The 19097-nt window shown below is 37.7% G+C and overlaps 1 protein-coding gene across 3 annotated transcripts in view; it reads right to left on the bottom strand.

The window, feature by feature from the left end:
- Positions 1–19097, bottom strand: part of SMARCAD1 (SWI/SNF-related, matrix-associated actin-dependent regulator of chromatin, subfamily a, containing DEAD/H box 1) — a 45131-nt gene that overhangs the window by 22571 nt on the left and 3463 nt on the right. For all 3 annotated transcript variants that reach the window (XM_048941271.1, XM_048941272.1, XM_048941273.1), the window contains exons 3-9: positions 12646–12820; positions 10356–10533; positions 8294–8357; positions 4749–4837; positions 3105–3194; positions 2577–2661; positions 322–713 (exon numbers count right to left, since the gene is read on the bottom strand). In XM_048941271.1, the coding sequence (XP_048797228.1) occupies positions 322–713; positions 2577–2661; positions 3105–3194; positions 4749–4837; positions 8294–8357; positions 10356–10533; positions 12646–12820 (1073 nt within the window). The remainder of the gene's footprint in view (positions 1–321; positions 714–2576; positions 2662–3104; positions 3195–4748; positions 4838–8293; positions 8358–10355; positions 10534–12645; positions 12821–19097) is intronic.

Below are 19097 nucleotides of genomic sequence, written 5' to 3'. Positions count from 1 at the left end.
AAAGCAGCTCAGAACAGGCTAGTAAACACCTCCTTCCTAAATGAAAGCTCTTATTTCTCCTACTGCAGTGAAATCAACCAAGTTTCTATGCTAAAAAGTGAGTGGCAGTAATGTCAGCCAATCAGCTTGAGTTTTTCAGCAAAATCACCCCTTAATTCATTCAAAATTAGGTCATATGACACTGTTTGAAATGCTATTGGCTTACAATGAACATAGCATTTTAGCCTAATCAGGCTAAGGCCACCCATCTATGCCTCTCTAGACCTAAGACACCTTGACTCTAGGCATGCTGGAGATGTTAAAACAAGAATGCAGACTTACCAGAGCTTCCCAACTATTAAAGGGCCGGAGCGCTATTATCTTCTGAACCTTTTTCTCAGAACACTGGGGAATCATAGTGAGTTCAGTTGGAGAAGCATCTTGCAGGAAGCCTAGGATTTTATTTTTGTATACACTTTCTACCACTTCATCGCCACTGCCATAGTCCTCGTCAAGAGAGCTACCGCCATCTTCAGCAGCTGACTCATCCTCTGAGTCCTGTACTTCTGGTTTAGTGCTCCACACATTTGCTTTGGCTTTATGCTTTTTTCTAAGGCAGTTCTGCTCTTTCCCAGAAAATTTCCGTTTCTGCTGCACTTTCTTCTTATCACTTCTGCTATCTGCAGAGACTTTGGTCCAGTCAGAAACTTCACTTTGGGAAGGATATTCCACACCTACAGATGTGATATAGAGAAGGCAACAAGTCAGTATATATTTGTTAAGGGCAAATAAAAACTCCCATGTTCTTCCAAAATAACATTTTGCATTAAAATATTAAAACTGTGTTTCATATCAACACACAATGCCTCAACAAGTCTTACCAAAAGAAGAAAAAGAGCAGTAAATACCATTCCATCCTGTTCGAAACATGAACAATATCAACTATGATTGGGTGAACACTTAATTTTTACACTGCTCAAATATTATAACTTTTTTTTTTTTAAACTATCTTAGAATGAGCAAGAAGGTGTCATACATGTGAGCTGCAGAAGCTGTGAGGTAAGAATCACAGAATCACCCAGGTTGGAAAAGACCTTCAAGATCATCCAGCCCATCCATCCACCTATCACTAATAGCACTCACTAAACCATGTCCCTCAACACAAAATCCAAGCGTTCCTTGAACGCCTCCAGGGTCAGTGACTCCACCACCTCCCTGGGCAGCCCACTCCAGTGCTTGACCATGCTTTCAGAAAAGTAGCAGCCTTCTGCAAGTTTAAGAATTCTGGTAACATTGCTGGAATGAGACATTGGTCCCACTCTGCCCAACTGCCAATAAATGAGCTCTGCTGAGTTCAGTAAACAAGCCTACTTTCATACACAGAAGTATAAATTCTTTTCCATTTTATTGCACCTCAGTATAGCATTAAAGATGGGATAAGACAAAAACACACAACTGTTAAAAAAACTGGAAGAACAACATATTGTCAACTACCAGAACTCTATTAACTTGAACTAAAATACAAATTATTTAGTTCTAAGAAAACATTTTCAGAAGGATTTGTATACTGTGGGCTTCCCCCCCTCTTTGCATGTCACATGCACTGCTTTCTCTTCTGCCCAGTGCCAGCTTTCTACTGAGTCACTCCAATCCCCAAGCTTTTTCTTCTCTTTATTGAGAAGGTAAGGAAACAACTTTTGCATGCTGATAGCACTCCCTCCTCTTGAAAGAATTAAGAATACAATCCTAATCCCAAGAATACTGAAGGAGCTGATATAGCAAAACGTATGCATTTCTGACAGCTGTGTAACACCGAAGTTATCAACTCAATAAATAGTATTAAGGTCTTATGCACAGACCTTCCTGGGGTTACAGATTTTGCTCTGCACCACAATTAATGAACTGGTATGCATTATAATAAGTAATAAAAGCTGGTATGTGTTAAATAATTTAATGCTTTAAATTATTTAATACATGTATTATTTTATTTTAACAATATAATTAGTATTTAAATAACAATGTAATTATTTTGGTTTATTTGATTTGGTGGCCCTGCTAGGCAGGGGGGTTGGAACTACATGATCCTTGGGGTCCCTTCCAACCCGGGTGATTCTGTGATTTTATATATATATATATATATATATATATATATATACACATATACATTTTTACACTACAGTATATTTTAAAAAGATGCAAGTATTGGCCATTACTGATTAACAAATTACTCAAGTTAAAAGAAAAAGCAAGCAAGCAGGATGGGAACAACTGACAGCTTTAATACATTTCAGAATATATTTTATGATATAGAAAATTGCAAACTCATAAGTAAGTCTGTATTAGCAAGGCAAAGATACTAATCTCTACATTTATAGAGAAAAAGGTTAAAATATATATATATATACTGAAAAGTAGAGAAATATCCAGTTTCCTTCTTTTACCTCTACTCTCCTCCCCGCAGTACTATTTTCAAATATTAATTCAAGTTTCAAGATGTAGTGCAGCCGGGGTCATTACTGCTGGACATGAGGAAAGATCTACAGTGCAAGCCTGTTTGCTTTATCTTGGGATAAAATGGATTATAAATCTGTCTTTACCATCACTGCCTCCTGCAAAAACTCTCAGGGCCTCTCGTGCTTCATGAAGCACCCAGTTATGTTCCCGAAGTACATCTCTCAGTTCCTAGAAAACAAGAAATTTTGCTTTATGATAAGGTAACCAGATAGTGGATTTCTATATATAGTGACATTGAGGCACTAACACTTACTTTCAATTGCAGAAGTCAAATAACCACCCCCAAAAGTAGAAAGCCTTTTGGTTTACTTTTATACCCTCAGTTTATACAGATCTGCACTTCATTTTTTGGAAGGCTAGGAACAAGCAAGTCAGGCTTGCCAGCAGGACCAAAATACTAAGACAAAAAGTACCATTTAGCCTTCATTATCTCCAGCTGCTCTCACTTCAGGGCAAAATACACTCCAGAAGCAGGAACAGTGAAGACCTTCCTACCCCAGGCTCCTTCTGAAAGTGCGGCTGGTGTAAGGATTGTTTCATTAGGACTTCAAGAGCAGATACAGTGTTCTTCAGATATCAAAAGCTGATTTGCCACCAGGAGACAAACTCACCTCCTTATCCATGCTAGGGAATGTGTTTTGCAGCTTCTCTACAAGCATCTCTTGCTTCTCCCACTGTATTTCAGACTTCGACCCATCCAGCTATGTAAAACAAATAAACAAACAAAAACAAGAGGAAAATCAAACTGAACCAATACTGCTTACCTTTAACAAGCCACTCTAAACAACAAAAGCACGTAAGGCAAATCCAAATTGCAGAAATGATTTCTCATATATAAACAATACTCAAGGCTAAAACTTTCAAGAGTGTAGAAAGTCTTTGGTCACGACAGACTGGCATTCTTTACTTAGTTAGCATGTACCATGAGAAGCTGCATACCAAAACATAAATAACTTAAAGCACCTAGCTTGTATTTCTTTAAAATGCAAGTTATAGTCTGCAGTGATTCTGCATGATACTTAAGGCAGGAGGCAATAGTGTTAACATTCAAGAGGTACAGAGTAAACTATCTTAAATGACTGTTGTATTTAACCTACCAGAATCTATAGATGTGTCAATTGGAGTGTTATATGAAGATCTATATATAAAAACCAATTTACAAAAACTGTGTACCGGAGCCATTAAGTCACACAAAAACCTGGCAATATGTTTTCATCTATATTAGCTACACTAACAGCTACTGTAAATTGGGAAATAAAAGGGAGGCTCCTTATGAACAAGTGCCAAAGCTTCTGTTATGCCACAAGCTGTTCTGTTTTGTACTCAGCACAAAGAATTATGCAAGTGTCTTCCATGAATGCAAAGTGTTTACCAATCTACATACCTACAGCAGAGATGCCAACATGTCTGATACATATTTAATTAGCTGAATTACACTATCTGCTGGAAGAACATAAACCAGATCACTCAAAATTACTCCAGGTGACAGAGGACATAGTTCCTACCCTCACTGAACCTACGGTATCAATAAGGGTAGAGCTATGGTCAGCACAAAAATTGGACCTCTCTGTTTTATTCTGATGGAAGACAAAATTTAGTTACATTTCAGTGCAGAGATAATTATTCATTCTTCATACAGCCTCTAGTCTGTACTGTAAAATCCCCATTCTCAAATATTTTCCCATGTTTTCCAGCAATGCATCAATGGTCTAATGATAGTACTGCTGGATTGTAATACCAAACTGAATATGCCAGGATCATTTACACAGTTCCTATTTACAAGCACAGCTCAAAGTAACCATTCCTTTTAACATAACCAATTCACTCTTCTCCGTAAGCCATCGTTCTTTCCTAACCAAAATGATTCTATGATTCAATCACTCCTATAACATAGGGTAACAGTAACACCAGATATTGAACTCTACCTATTTGAGGAAAAATAAGGAATGATCTGATGAGGCAAGCTGCCTTATAGTTTTAAACTCTCACTGATGTTCACAAGAATTGGCACATACTGCTGCTTGTCATCAAGTTCAACCACAAAAGCAATAGCAATGCACATACACTAAAGATTAAAACAAGTAACTTTTGGCATCGCCAAAAACAATGAAGCAGAAAACTCATCCAGAAGGCCAGATTTGAATTTAATAGGATTTTCTGGTAACACTTAGCAACTCCATGCCACAACTGTCAGTGATACAAGTCAGGCAGCTCCACTTACTTCATAGCGCTCAAACAGAACAAACAATACTTACATAATCAGCTTTTGGCTTTTTTGTCATATGCTTATCACTCTCTTTGCCATTTATATGAGAATCATTTAGTCTCCTTTTACGAGAGGCAGCTTTAAAATGGAAGTAAAAAAAAAAAAAAAAAAAAAAAAAGGAAATTACTTTCATTGTATTACTTTCAATTACTATCATATATAAGTAGGATCATTCAAACAACTGCTGTAGTAGTTACTTGTTAACAGCATATTTTTACTAGTCTTCCGTAATAGTTTCTTACTACAGTCCATACATATTCAGAAATTCCAAGCAAAGCAACTACTAAAAATGTATTTATTCACACATTTATGTATCCTTACATTTTCTGCAGTACTTCAGCAGTTAAACAAGCTGCTTCGTTTTATGTGGAAGAACAGGCTTTGTTTTTTTGCGTTTGCTTTTTTCCTTTTAATTGCAAAGCATGTTATGTGGGAGTTGAATAAAGATGCTTGCTGTCCTTTAAGCAGGAGTAGTTTTCACAACAGAAGATAATCCTATTTAAGCTGTATGCTATTGGAAAGTTAGTACCTAACCAAGGCTAAAATCCAACTGTGAGTTAAAGTTAGAATATTTACATCACTCCCCATCTGGAAGTGCTGATGACTGATTTTTGGCTCAGATGTTCACCAGAAAGGTTATTATCAAGAAGTTTTCAACATTAAATCAAAGCCTTTGAAAGTAAACTATCCATAGTAAGTCAGAGATAACTAATTATCAATGAGCATTAAATTACCTATGACTAGCTCACGTGAGTCAGAACTTTCTGAATATCTTTGGGTCTGGGTGATTATCACAGATTATCACCTTAGCATTAAGATCTGTCCAGTCAGATGCATTTTCAGTTGCCATTGTGCACAGCTCATAAAGTTAAAAAACACATTATCGCTTTTTCTCCACATTAGCTTTGGTTGAAGCAACAACTGTTCCTAGATGAATGCTCCCTTTTTACTATAGCCCAAAATATTTTAAATATTCCTAGTTGATGATCTGATTTATTACTATCAGTCAACCTTTTTGGAAGATTACCAACAGAGCTCTGATGTCTTACATCAGCATCTGCAGCAAACCTCCCCTCCCACCTCCCAGACAGCCAAAGGACAGTCAGCAAACAAGCAGAGCTGATCTCACACACACACACACACACACACACACACACACAGCACACTTGCTTTCAAACCCTCAAACCCTTAAGACTATCTTGAACGTCAAAACCGTTTCAGTTGCGAAAAACAAAATACCTACTTATTTGTACTAACACACTTTTTTGTGTGAAAATACTTTTCTAATAGACTCATTCACTCTCTCTGATGAGAAAGAGAGACATGGTATATAGACTAAACAAATTAACATTCTCAAATAAACATCAGCAGTAACTGAATCGTCAGTAAATGAAGTACCTAGCAAGATCAAGGTACCTACTAGTGAGATTTTCCAAAGCATATGTGTTCTGTAGATCAATACAGATATACAGAGGATGCACAGCTCAAAAAGAATCCTGCAAACATGCTGGTGGAGAAGAAGATGGCTCTCCTTCAGCATTCAGAGAACAATGCATTTCACTTCTCTGTCCAAGATGTTCATTTAAACAATGTAGCCAGGAAAAAAAAACACTAGTAGCTCAAGACACAAATGCATCTTAGCCTTCTCTTATATCAAGGCTAGGGGCTGTTAGGTTGCTGTTGTGTAAAACACTAACAATTTAAGGAGTTATAACTGTTTACGATCAATCAGAACTGTATTCAAAGTGGTTAACTGCAGCCACAAACAGGGACCCACGCAATCCTCTCAGCCCTAAAAACACACAGACCCCACATTAGAGTATTTCTAAGACCATCCTCCTTTGAAGTAAATAGCTGAATGACCATTGCTCTCTGGAGGAAAAATAAATATATAAAACTGATTCAGAGCAATTTGAGTGACAATTAAGCCACAGTGGAGGATCTGAATAACCATGACCTCAGGAATTCATCCACATAAAATTACATAGAAATCCTTCTGTGGACTTCCAAAACTAACACATCTACAACTGAAAAATAATTTCCTGAAGAGATTCACTTTGCAAGCTACGCACAAATAATAATTGCTTCTTAGGCTAAGGAAGCATAGAACTGAGGGGATAAAGAAGCCCTGTGACTGCTAGACATGAATCATCATCAGAATGGAAGCAGAATGCAAGGGGCCTGGACTTGATCTTGTCCCTCACTTCTCACCCAGTCAACACTTCGTAACAAGTAAATCATAAATTGACATGGATAAGCAGATGTTCAATAGCGTCTCCACTTAAAAAAACTGTATCCAAAATGAGATGATTTATACCATCATTTTCAGGCATGCTCATTCTTAACTAAATATTTTTATATAACAGCTGTGATTGAAGAGAATTTTGTTGCCAAGATTCTTCTGTGGGCTTTCACACTGACAGCATGTGAAGCAGCACACAGACTAACACAAACATGTTGGACTTGATGATCCTTGTGGGTCCCTTCCAACTCCGGATAATTTTAGAATACAAAAAGGCCAGAAGGGAGAGCCTAGATACCAGAAATTAAAGTGTTCTACGATAACCGTTAAAAATCTTGGGAAGCGTATACAAATATCTGAAGATGAAAATATGGCAAGTACAACAGGAAGAACTATTATCATTTTTATACTATAAATCAAAAACCATCTATATTATAAATGAAGTACGACTGTGTTCTCCTCAGCACAAGCTTCCTAGAGACAATTTCCAAATCCATAGGATATGTAATGAAAAGACACATCCATTACATAAAACAAAAATCAAGAGAGATTAAAAACAGTGCTGGACTTAAGCGATGTCAAAAAGAGAAACCTGAAGCGTGAAGTGATAACACATACTTACTGCTTTCTAAGCATTTCCACATCTTGGGGTTTTTTGATATCATCACGAGGCTGCACGAGTTCAGATGCAGAAAAAGAATGCCCTAAGCAAGCTGAGGGCTCAAAACACAGCTTGGGGGATGTTCTGACACAGAATTTGTCTAGTGTTTAAGACCAATAGTCCTTACTCAGAATTACAAGTACAGAATTCACTATGATAACAGTAACAGAGCTTGACACAAGATTTGACATAAGTTAGAAATATCTACTTACTCCAGCATAATTCTTCACATCAGATTTCTCACGTGCAACATTTAGAACTACCATCTCTAACTTATTACAGTCCACCTCAACTTGTAAGTAAAGAAGGAAGCAATCAGTAGCAACAAAAATCATTAAAGACACCAGTCCTCAACCAGCAATCCTGATCTACATAGAAGAAAAAACAAAACTTTTGTTCTATCTTTGGATTTTGCTGTATATCCATTTCTTGTTTCCCACTGTAAAGTCTGTAGTTTCAGTTCTGTGCTATTACAATAAACAAACAGAATACTTCTAATGCAAGTTTTACCACTTTGCAAATACTACCCCCTGCACTCCCCTCAAGTTTACTTGGCAACTTTATTTACTAATTTGGCTGTAGTCTCTAAAGTGTTCCTCCTCCCCCTGCTTTAAAAAAAAAAACAAGGTACCTTCATCATCGAATTTCAAACAAGCAGCTATCGCTTCATCCATGGAGCATGTTGATTTTACCAACTGAAAAAAAAAAATCAGCTGCTAAGTGACAAGATTTAATCCATTTGAACAGAGAATAACAATTATAAACAAGCAGGACTGAAATATACTTGGACAAATAAAAGCCCAAAAGAACTTACACAAAAACACACATCAAAAAGACATGTATTATAAAATCTAAAGCCAACACTTACAGGTCACTAAATTTTATGTATATTGAATACAACCATATCAGCTGTATTTGGAAATATCTTATTTAAACTGTTTTCCAGTAGGTTTTTAAATCTCATTTATTACTGCCTCACCTCCCATCCTTCCTATTTCACAAATATGCCATGCAGGTTTGCTTGAACTGCTTTTTCCAAAACCCCTTCATTGTTACTATTACAAAGTCAGATGATCCAAAACGATCAATAGCTCAAGTTGGTAAGTTTGTGTATGCTGTTGTGTCATAATGCTGACTTTCTAAGATTATGCACATGAAATTTAAATCATGCCTCCAAAAGGTTATCATCCTTGCAACTCTAGATTCCTCCTCCATGAACCTGTAATTTCAGAATATATAATTTTTACAAATTAATTGAATGTTGAGACTTGTAAGTGCTGCTTTTTCCAAGCGTCACAACTTCACCAGAAGCAAATGGTTTAACGGTTACAAACACACAAAAGCTCTATGAATAAGGAAACCTGATTCCCAGGCATCTATTCTCATTTGTAAACAATGCCCTATAATTTTACTATAATAGCTATTTTAAAAGGTTCAGAATAGGTATTGCCTAGTTTTTCTTTAGCAACATTCACCAGTCATGTAGGGTTTGTCAGGACAAGCTGACCCAGATCCTTCATGAACAAACAATAGATTTGCCCACTATTCCATCTTCCCTCAAGAATGTCGTAGTTACATGGAAAAAAGCTTGCACAGCCATTCTGTACTACAAAGTTCTCTTGATACAAAGAGCTATCTTATGCTCTCCTGAGAATAGATAACACCACTACAAACCACTACATAGTTAAAACCACTCATTAAGTTACTCCTCACTGAAGCCACAAAACTGCATCAGACACACCATATAAGTGTCATTTCTAATTAGTTTCCAAGCTACAATGAATCATGATCAACCTGTGCTTTAAATACATTCCATGCGGTAATTCTAACACCATATGCTCTGGATATTTGCAGCCTAATTTCTTCAAGAGAAAAAAAGTACATAAAACACAAAGTGAAATTTGCAATCCCCTATTTCTTCCTCAGGCCTAAACTTAAAACTTGATCCAGAAAAAGAAAAAAAAAAAAAAATCTGTATTTTTTAAATGACATTTCAACCAGGAAAATTGACAGATTAATTTAAACACATTTGGCTTTGAAAACTAAAGTTATTGAAAAAATGTCAGCCCTAAGAGGTAACATTCCTGAAGATACAGTAAAACTATCTTCAGTGCAGTACAATGTAATAAGTTATTGTAATGCCATGGTAAATTTGTGATGTATGTTGGAAAATAGCCAAGAGTATCTCAGCTTTATATGGCAGCACAATCATAAGAAATTACTATAATTTCAGACTTACTCTTTTTACCTCACTTTCATTTTAAGGGCTTTGAGTATTAAAGCCAAAGAAAGCAAGAGGGAAGTGGTTCAGCTATTGAATATGAAAACAATAATTTCATTAATTCTGCACTCACTCAGTTAACTGCATTCCAAAAGTTATCAGTAGCTACCAATCAAGACTGTTACAATAAGGTTGAACGTCAATATAAAATAAATAGAGAAATTTACTATCCCCTAGAATTCAATGTTGAATTGTTTTTGTTTTTTTAACAAATATCCTTATACATACATGCACTTGAACAACAAAAAAATTGAAATCAAAGTCCATCGTTGTAGTTCCCCTAAAACAAATACTTTCATATACGCTTTTGCTAATAAGAATCAAGGCTCTTCTCTGTTGTAACACCCAAAGTATAGGAATGCTGCCTGCAAAATAATTATCAAAATAAATAAAAGGAACAGAGAATTATTACTTGTAACAAATCCTTGTCACTCCTCTGAGGAAAAAGTTCCTTCAGCGTTTGTAGCTTTGCATTTCTGATGTCTTCCTCTGTATCTTCCTGCAAGTCAACTAGTTGGTCCCCATTGCTCACGTAAGCTGCCTGCTGTAGCTGATACACAGGTGGGTCATCCTCTGATGAGTCTTCTGAGCTATGATGTACGAGGGGCAGAGAAAGTATTAAAATTGTTCTTTCTTATATTTATTCTACTGGAGTGTCATTGTAAAAAGCAAACAAACAGGATCACATGAGCTGTAATTAATGTTATCAAAGGTTAGCTTATTCTAAAATATGTATTATCTTAAAAAGCTGCCAACCAGTAAGCACATAAAACATTTTTGTGGCTATATCTTCCTTTAGTGGTTGCAATAGGCAAACTGCATTACAATTTTGCAAATAATAGTAATATACTACTCATGCACTTATACCACCAAAAACCTGTCATAGGAAAAATGGTCATAACAAAGAATAATTCAAATTCAAACCATCAGTCTAGCCATAAGCTTCAAAGGTCAAATCAGCATAAACTTTAAAAAGCCTCAGAAAAATGGCATATTGAAATTCATTAGCACATTTCACATATTCCTGTCTTGAAAGTTCCCTTATAAACTGCATATAAAAAGAACATCAATTGAAATTGACATAGTAAAATTAATGACTCCATCTTTTCTTATCCAGGATTAACATTGAGATACTCATCAACAAAGCAAGAGTGCACACATAATCTCTTCTTAATCACATTATTCAAAAGCATGAAGAAATGCTCATTTAATCACTAAAAGAATATGACTCTATCATGTTTTTGTCTGTTTTTCCAACAAAGCCCAGATAGCTAACTCCTGCCATGGTCTTGAGTCCAATTCTATTAGCACAATGCCACTTGTGAGATAGCTCAGTTTACATTGATTAGCACATGAGACAATAAGCCCTGATGAAGCGTTAAGCACTGAGATACCTTGTGCACTGAACATAAGCAGCTACAAAGGAATAAGAAAGACTATGAGAGGATGTGGCTCATGTCAGATTCTGTGGCACATGTTCAGATATGAACCACATCCTCTCATAGTATTTCTTATCGTTTAACCCTGCAGGCAGCTAAACGCTTCCACGCCTTTTGACCACACTCCCTCCAACCTCCCACCCCTCTGATGGGATGGGGGAGAGAACTGGAGAGAGAGAAAAGAAAATGTGAGATTGGTGAGTTGAGATAAAAACAATTTACTAAGACAGAAAAGGAAGAGAGAAATAATATATATTTACAAAACAAGTGACACACAATTGCTCAGCACACACTGACACCCAGACAGACCCCAAGCAGAAGCTGCCCCCAAAAGCCAACTCCCCAGGTTGGTTTTTTTTGTTTGTTTTTTGTTTGTTTGTTTGTTTTTTCCCATGACGCCATATGGGATGGAATATCCCATTGGCCAGTTCAGGCCAACTGTCCTAGTTCTGACTCCTCCCAGCTCTTTGTGCCCCCTCAGTCCCTCTCATTAGCAGGACAGTAGAAGATAAAAAACTGAAAAATCCTTGGCTCTGTGCCGTGCTGCTTAGAAACAACAAAAACATCCCTGTGTTATCAATGTGTTTTTTCTCTCAGAGCCAAAGCATAGCATCACAACAGACACCATGAAGAAAATCATCTCTGTCCCAGCTGAAACCAGGACACAGACACAGACCAATCCCACTAGGAGATGCTTTGGTGTCTTCCTGCCTCTCTCACCATGTAACCAATCTGCAGCGTAGAAACAGCAAGTTGCAAGCTGGATCCTGCAAGGCTTATTATATTCTGCTCCACACCACACAAAACCTATTGCACTGCTTCCAAAACTATTTGATCCCAGAAGCAGTGTAACTCCATTTGAACAGCACTGCACTCAAATCAAGATCAAAAATTCTTATACTATGTGTTGAAGCAGTGTTCACCTTCCCACTCCACTACAGTTTCATTTAAAATAAAAAGCTAGCACTTATAAGGGTAAGCTTTCAAGTGCCATCAAAAGAATATAAGAGGTGCAAATGTGTGAACAAATAATAAATGCCACAAGTATCATTCCATATCATGAAATTCCTCACTCATAAACCGTGTCTTCAGAGAAGTCACTTAGATGTTGGAGTCCCCTTACTTGGAAATCCAGTAAAGCTTAGATAGGGCAGGGTAAACTGCAAACTGTAAAGCCAGAATTTAGCATATTATTTTGAATTCAACATTACAACTGAGAAACATTGCATCGATTTGCATAAACACTACTAGATTAAACCTTACATTAAAATCACATCTTTCTTTGGAGCCTTGTTTTCTTTCGAAGCGCTGACTTTTCTTGGTACTTCATCTTCACTGTCTGAAGACACATCTAGGAAATGTACCCCTCTTCGATGGTTGAAGTAAGACAGCTCCTTCGTTCTCTCAGCTTCAGGAGTTTCTGGGATGCTGGAGTCCCCTGTAGCCATTTCAATAGGAGAAAAGATGGGAGAAAATGAGTTAGAATTTGAAATATTTATTCATTCTTAGACCATCAAATTGCTATGATATCTTCTTTATACACAGCAGCCATTTAGACAGAACTTGCACCTTCATGCATCGAGAACTCCTGTGTTATTCTTTAAACCGATTCTTAACTGATAAAAATTGCCTCAGCAATTTTATTTCAAACAAATATAGGTTTGTATAGTGTCAACCATAAAGATTAAAAGGCCATGCATTTCAGACTAGTAACTATTTAATTTTTTGTTTATTTTTGGCAAAAACAATCAGCAAAATCTTTTGAGCTACTTTCAAGCTAAGTAAGACATGGATAGAAACATACCAGTGTTTCTGATGGCTGACTTATGTCTGTCACAGTTTTTCAGAAAGGGAATGCCAGTATTAGATGGCAGAAGATCAGGAAGCTACTCTGGGGAATTTAGCAGATAAAGTTGCAAATCCTATAGAGATATAATCTTCACCAGTTTTTTCTACACAATGCTCCAGATGATTCTTAACAAGAGAAGGAAGGATGCTGTGTGTACTGTCACGATTCAAAGAATTTGTACGTTTCCACAAGGAGTTACTGCAATTACATCTCATAAATTTCCCATGAACTCTCCAAACGGAGTTGCTACGCCTCCATTAGCCTGTACTAACTTTTCACTTCTGAATATGCTCTTAAGACAACCACTAGCAGCCAATCTACCCATGCAATCCCTGATTAAGCAATGAATAATGCATGATGAAGTCTCATTATCAACTACATCTGCAGCTACTTCCATGCATGTATCTTGATGGGGAAAATATGACCACAAAGGGAAAAGGCACAGAATATGATATACAAAACAGTTCTTGGACCTGAAGCAAAAAGAGGATCATGGTATTGTAAACAAAAATAAAAGAAGTATGCAAATCATTATATTTTGCACTGTTGCCTTCCTTCAACACACTACCAAAGGCACAGCGTGCTCCAACCTCATATATTGTGTATTTCAAAGTACTTTCTGTGATTATAGCTGCAAAAGTGATGCTCCCAAATGAATCAGAGCAAGCTAAAGCACGTGGTTCTATCCATTATGTATCGAGGCTACAGCTGTTCAGCCACCTTCCTATAGAAAACTCTAGAAAATAAACAATCTGTAGTTGACACACAAGAACTTAAACGTGTAGATGCTACATCTCTTGCAATGTTAAACCCACACTACACAACCAAAGAGGTGGCAGTTGTGTTCAAGTATTAAGTCTGCTATTTCATGACAGTAACTGAAGTATTGGAAGCATGTTGCAGAAGCTGTGAGCCTGACCCAATGCACTAGTCCCACATATTCTGGAAGTAATTTTTCTCCACTACTTTATTTACAGCCTGTGCTGAAGAGAACTACTGAACACAAAACAGTTGGTAAGGCAAGCATTTTATTTAAGAGCAGACAAATTATGAACCCTGGAGGTACATAACTGAAGAAAGGATGAAGAATGCATGGAGTGGAGAACATGACAGCTGCAGAGAGCGTCTGCTGTCCAAAAGTGATCTTGTAGAAAATAAACTTGAAATAACTCACTGTGGCAGCATTTGATGGAAACAGAGATAAATTCCAAAAGCACAACCACAGGAATTTGCTAGAAACTAGAAATTACTAAATGATACTGGATTTAAAAAGGGAGAGGTACCCAATAAATTAAAAAATACAGTATTGTAGTGCACAGCTGAAAAAAAAAAGAATTTAAATACTGAGTGTATTAGCACCAATTAAACAGAAGTGATTTTAACTCAAACTTCTTTAATATCCGAAGAAAATGTAAGTAAGAGTTCAATGACAGCTCAAAAAAAGTAAATTGTTGAAGCCAATCTTCAGAAGGTCTTAGCTATGCATAGCAAAGATCCTGTAGAAAATATGGAACACACTTAATAACAGGTATTAATCCAATAAGGATGGAAATAGAATACGAAGAAAGGAAAGCACACAGTAAACCAGATTTTATTTTCATTTTAAAACTCTGACACTTCCATATTTTATATGTACTAGGTGTAACAATGCAGATTTTGCTTTTCTTTCATAGCAAAGAACATACTGCTTCCCAAGCTACAGGTGAGTTCTGCTTCTTTTCTGCTGCTGCTGTTACATGGTCTATGCTCATTTCTCTGTTGCAGAATCACCAGAATGAGCAATGACAAGAAGGACTGAAAACGTAACATCTAACTTCCTGAATGTGATATGGCAGGATTTCATACTTGTCAACATTCAAGAGTCAGGTAACTTTTGTTGTTACTAAGACAGTTGGAAACCAAACCTCTGGTTCATCTTACAGAACAGCAGACATCGTAACCAGTCTGAGGGGCCAGCTGAGAACATGCCCTTACTAACAAAAGCCTCCACGCTTGCTCAGATCCCGCTACAACTGCCCCGACGTGCAAAACCAGAGCTCTACCTTCTCTTCAGATGAATACAGCTGCATCCCAAACACAAAACCCGGCAGCATGCTTCAGTTTCGAGATGCATTCGCCATGAGCTGCTTCATGCACAGGGAGATGAGTGACTTGGAACCTCTTGTCCCTGCCATAACAGGTCTCAGGTCACTTAGCTCGAGGGAGGCTAGTCCAGCCTGCTATTTACCAGCAGCCAGATGGATACAACTGCAAAGCTCCCCTTTTTTGCCCCTTTATTTCTCTATTTTCCTTACACTTGTTCCTCCTCAAACTGATCCCTTTCTTTCCCCACCTTCGGCTCTTCTTCAACCACACCACAGAAGGTTCCATAAGATCCTAAAGAAGTCCTTACTGATATGCCCCAATAAGCCTCATGCCTCCTAAGACCATCACAACGATGCTCCCAAGGGCCTCTACACTTACAGTGATAGGCATCATAGTCAACTCATGCGACTGATGGCTCTCCTACAACAGCCATGCGAGTAGCTGGGACAGGTTGAGGTGCTGGGGCTCTCCCACCCAGCTCTGTGCTCCCTCATATGTGTGAAGATAAGCCTTGCACTCCACGACAGAACATAAAAATTCCATTTTTACAGTCAGTACAGAATTAAGAGGAACTCCCCACTAATAACAGTTTCTGATCATTGTTTCTAAGAGGATAGAATACCAAAAACCACGCAGAGTGCAATAGCTATGTTTTATTATGAATGATGACAGACAATAATATACTTTGAACAGAGATGGCAGATGTGTGGGGAAAAAAAATATATTCATATTCATTTCCTACTCAAAAGAAACCTGAATTCAGAATAAGAAAATAGACCATATCAACTGTACAAGGTAAGTCCAGGATACAGCTGCAGAACTTGTGGGAGGGCTGAGTTTTAATGATACAACTGTCAGTTAAAGCTCTTGTATATAAAGCTCTTGTATAATGCATTTTATATCCTCAACACATAAATACAGCGTCTTGTGCATGCTCTTCTCTCTAGTGTACCAAACCCTTCTTGAAAGTCATGTTCCTACGAGCCAAATACCAGTGCTTTTTCCTCAGCTACCAACTCTGGAAACAGCTGAAAATAAAGGCAGTTTCTTCTGCTCCTGTCATTTAACACACACACACAAAACAAACAAACAAACAAACAAACACCCTCAGCTCAATTATGCAGAGTAATCTCACTTCCTAGAGCTGATCTGCCAGCAGAGACCAGAATTCAGTCGCTAGCCAAAGGCAGAAGTGAACTACAGGTGATCAGATTCATTCCTTTATGGAAAAAAAAAAGTCTTGATTTTAAACAACTTACCATGAAAATTTCAACTTTCTTCTATCACTTTCAGATGAGGTAGAAGATTACAGTAATGATTTCTGAGATAGTCAATCTGCCTGACGACAGGAACACCCTACAAAGGGACATGGACAGGCTGGATGGCTGGGCTGAGGCCAGTGGGATGAAGTTCAAGAACATGAAGTGTCAGGTCCTGCACTCCATATATCCTGCATTCACGATAACTACAGGCAATACTACAAGCCTAGGGCAGGACAGCTGGAAGACTGTGTGGAAGAAATCGGCCAGTGGTAGTTGGTCGATGCTTAGCTGAACACAAGCCAGCAGTGTGCCCAGGTGGCCAAGAAGGCCAATGGCATCCTGGCATGCATAAGAAATAGCATAGCCAGCAGGACCAGCCACACATTGAGTACTGGGTTCAGTTTTGGGCCTCCCACTAGAAGAAATTTATCGAGGCCCTAGAGTGCATCCAGAGAAGGGCAGCAAAGCTGTGAAGGCTCAGGCACACAAGCCTTATGATGAGCAGCTGAGAGAACTGAAATTATTCAGTCTGAACAAGAGAAGGTTCAGAGGAGATCTAATCACTCTACAACCTGAAAGGATGCTGGAGCAAGGAGAAGTCAGCCTCTTGACCCAAGTAACTAGTGATAAGGTTGGAGGGAACAACCATAAGGTGGGCCAGAGGAGGTTCAGGTTGGATATGAGGAAGAATTTGTTCTCAGAGAGATGGTAAGGCATTGGAACAGGCTGCCCAGAGAAGGCACTATCCCTGGAAACGTTTACGGAAAGAGCAGCTGTAGCACACAGAAACATGGTTTAGTGGGGAAATACTGGTGGTGGGTGGACTAGATGACCTTAGAGGTCTTTTCCAACCTTAATGATTCCACGTTGTCTTGAAAAGCCCATACACATGTAAACTTAAGAAGGGCAGCCTACAAGTACCACTAGTTCTGGAGCAGTACATGTCCCAAAACATGCCTTCCTGCAACCAAGGACACCACGCTGCCAGCAGGAAGTTCCCCATCTGTACTTCTATCTATCCATATGTAGAAGGAGACACATTGTTCTGTTTATGTCTGATCTGCTTTATGTGAAAACCATTTCTATGCAGACATTTTAAGAAGAATGTAGAAGAGACACTGAAGTAAGTATCACACACTTCTCTTACATTTAAATGCAAAGTTGTGGGTAATTCCTCTCTAGCAAAAAAAACTCTAAAGTGTATAACTTCTCAAGGTTATCAAGTTGGGCTAGCAAAGCAAAGGTTATCATAATAGCACAGAACTGACAGGTGTATGAGAAGAATTTAATAGAAATATCAAAACGTCTTGATAATGTAATGAGACATTCCAGCTCCAGAGAATTAAGAGAATTGATAAAGGTCATTTTCATGATTTTTTTTTTTTTTTAAATTTATTAGAGCACATTTCAAACAGACTCCTCCTGCAAGTAGCACAATATGCAGTTGGCAGGTATTCATAAAAGCTTCACTTAGTTTAAACCCAGTATGGATGCTAAGTTTACAAAAATAACACAACCTTAAGAATTACTTTATTCCTTAGAACAAGCCTTGTACGAAGTGCAGATTTAAGAGCGTATTTACTGCTTCACTTCGGCTCTCTTTAATTTATTTGTATTTTAAATACAAGTTATTCTTCATGACAGCTCCTAAGTCTCCTAACTGTGAAATGCTTAACTGCCTGGAAAAGGCATCTTCCCTCTCAGAAAAGCATACCTCCTTCCTCCATCTATTCTACTGAACAGAATCACTTAGGAGGAGAAATGAGCAGAAAAAAAAAAAAAACAACAACCAAGTCACATACAGAATAAGAGGAATGGTTCCAATGTGTTTAGAGCAAATTATAACACTGTATAGCAGTAATCATTTAAACAGTTATTGCCACAGCATGTAATTATTGGAGGCAAAATTCCCTGATTGCATGATGATTAAAGGGGACTTTTAAGGAATGCCTGTAATCACAGGATCAGTGTTACTCTAAGGCCAGAGATAAGAAAACACTGAAGTAACCCTACACAAAGAGGGAGGAAAAAAAAACCAACACAATCACACATCATATTCAACATAGGCTAGCCGTTCTCTCCCCGAAATAAAAACAAAACGAAAGCAGTACTTTGAGGCTTACCATATTTAATACCTCTGCACAACAAACTAATTGTCAAATGGCAGGTAATTTCTACTCAATTTCAGGAAGAGGTATCAAAGGCATGCTGCTCAAGTGTACAAGCTAATCAGTATTTTTGTTTCAAATAAGCCTCTTTTAATTTGAATCCTAAAGAGCAGTAATAAGTCTGAGGTGCTTCTTAAAGAGACCATTTTTAAATCATCAATGTGTCTTTCCAGGAACCCTTGGAAAAATTTCATTAGGTACTGAAGGCATTACTTTTCTCAGAAATGCTTTAAAAAGAATGATACTCTATGAACTGCAACATAATAAAAGACATGACATCCTCTGTCCAAGGACGAAATGATAACAGATAAGAATACCAGGCAGAAGCAGTCCCTGTGCACGCAACAATAT

Source organism: Lagopus muta, chromosome 4 (genome assembly GCF_023343835.1).
Source record: "Lagopus muta isolate bLagMut1 chromosome 4, bLagMut1 primary, whole genome shotgun sequence".
Lineage (NCBI taxonomy): Eukaryota > Metazoa > Chordata > Aves > Galliformes > Phasianidae > Lagopus > Lagopus muta.
The sequence above is the reverse complement of the archived record's forward strand: the minus strand, read 5'-3'. Positions and strand labels throughout refer to the sequence as shown.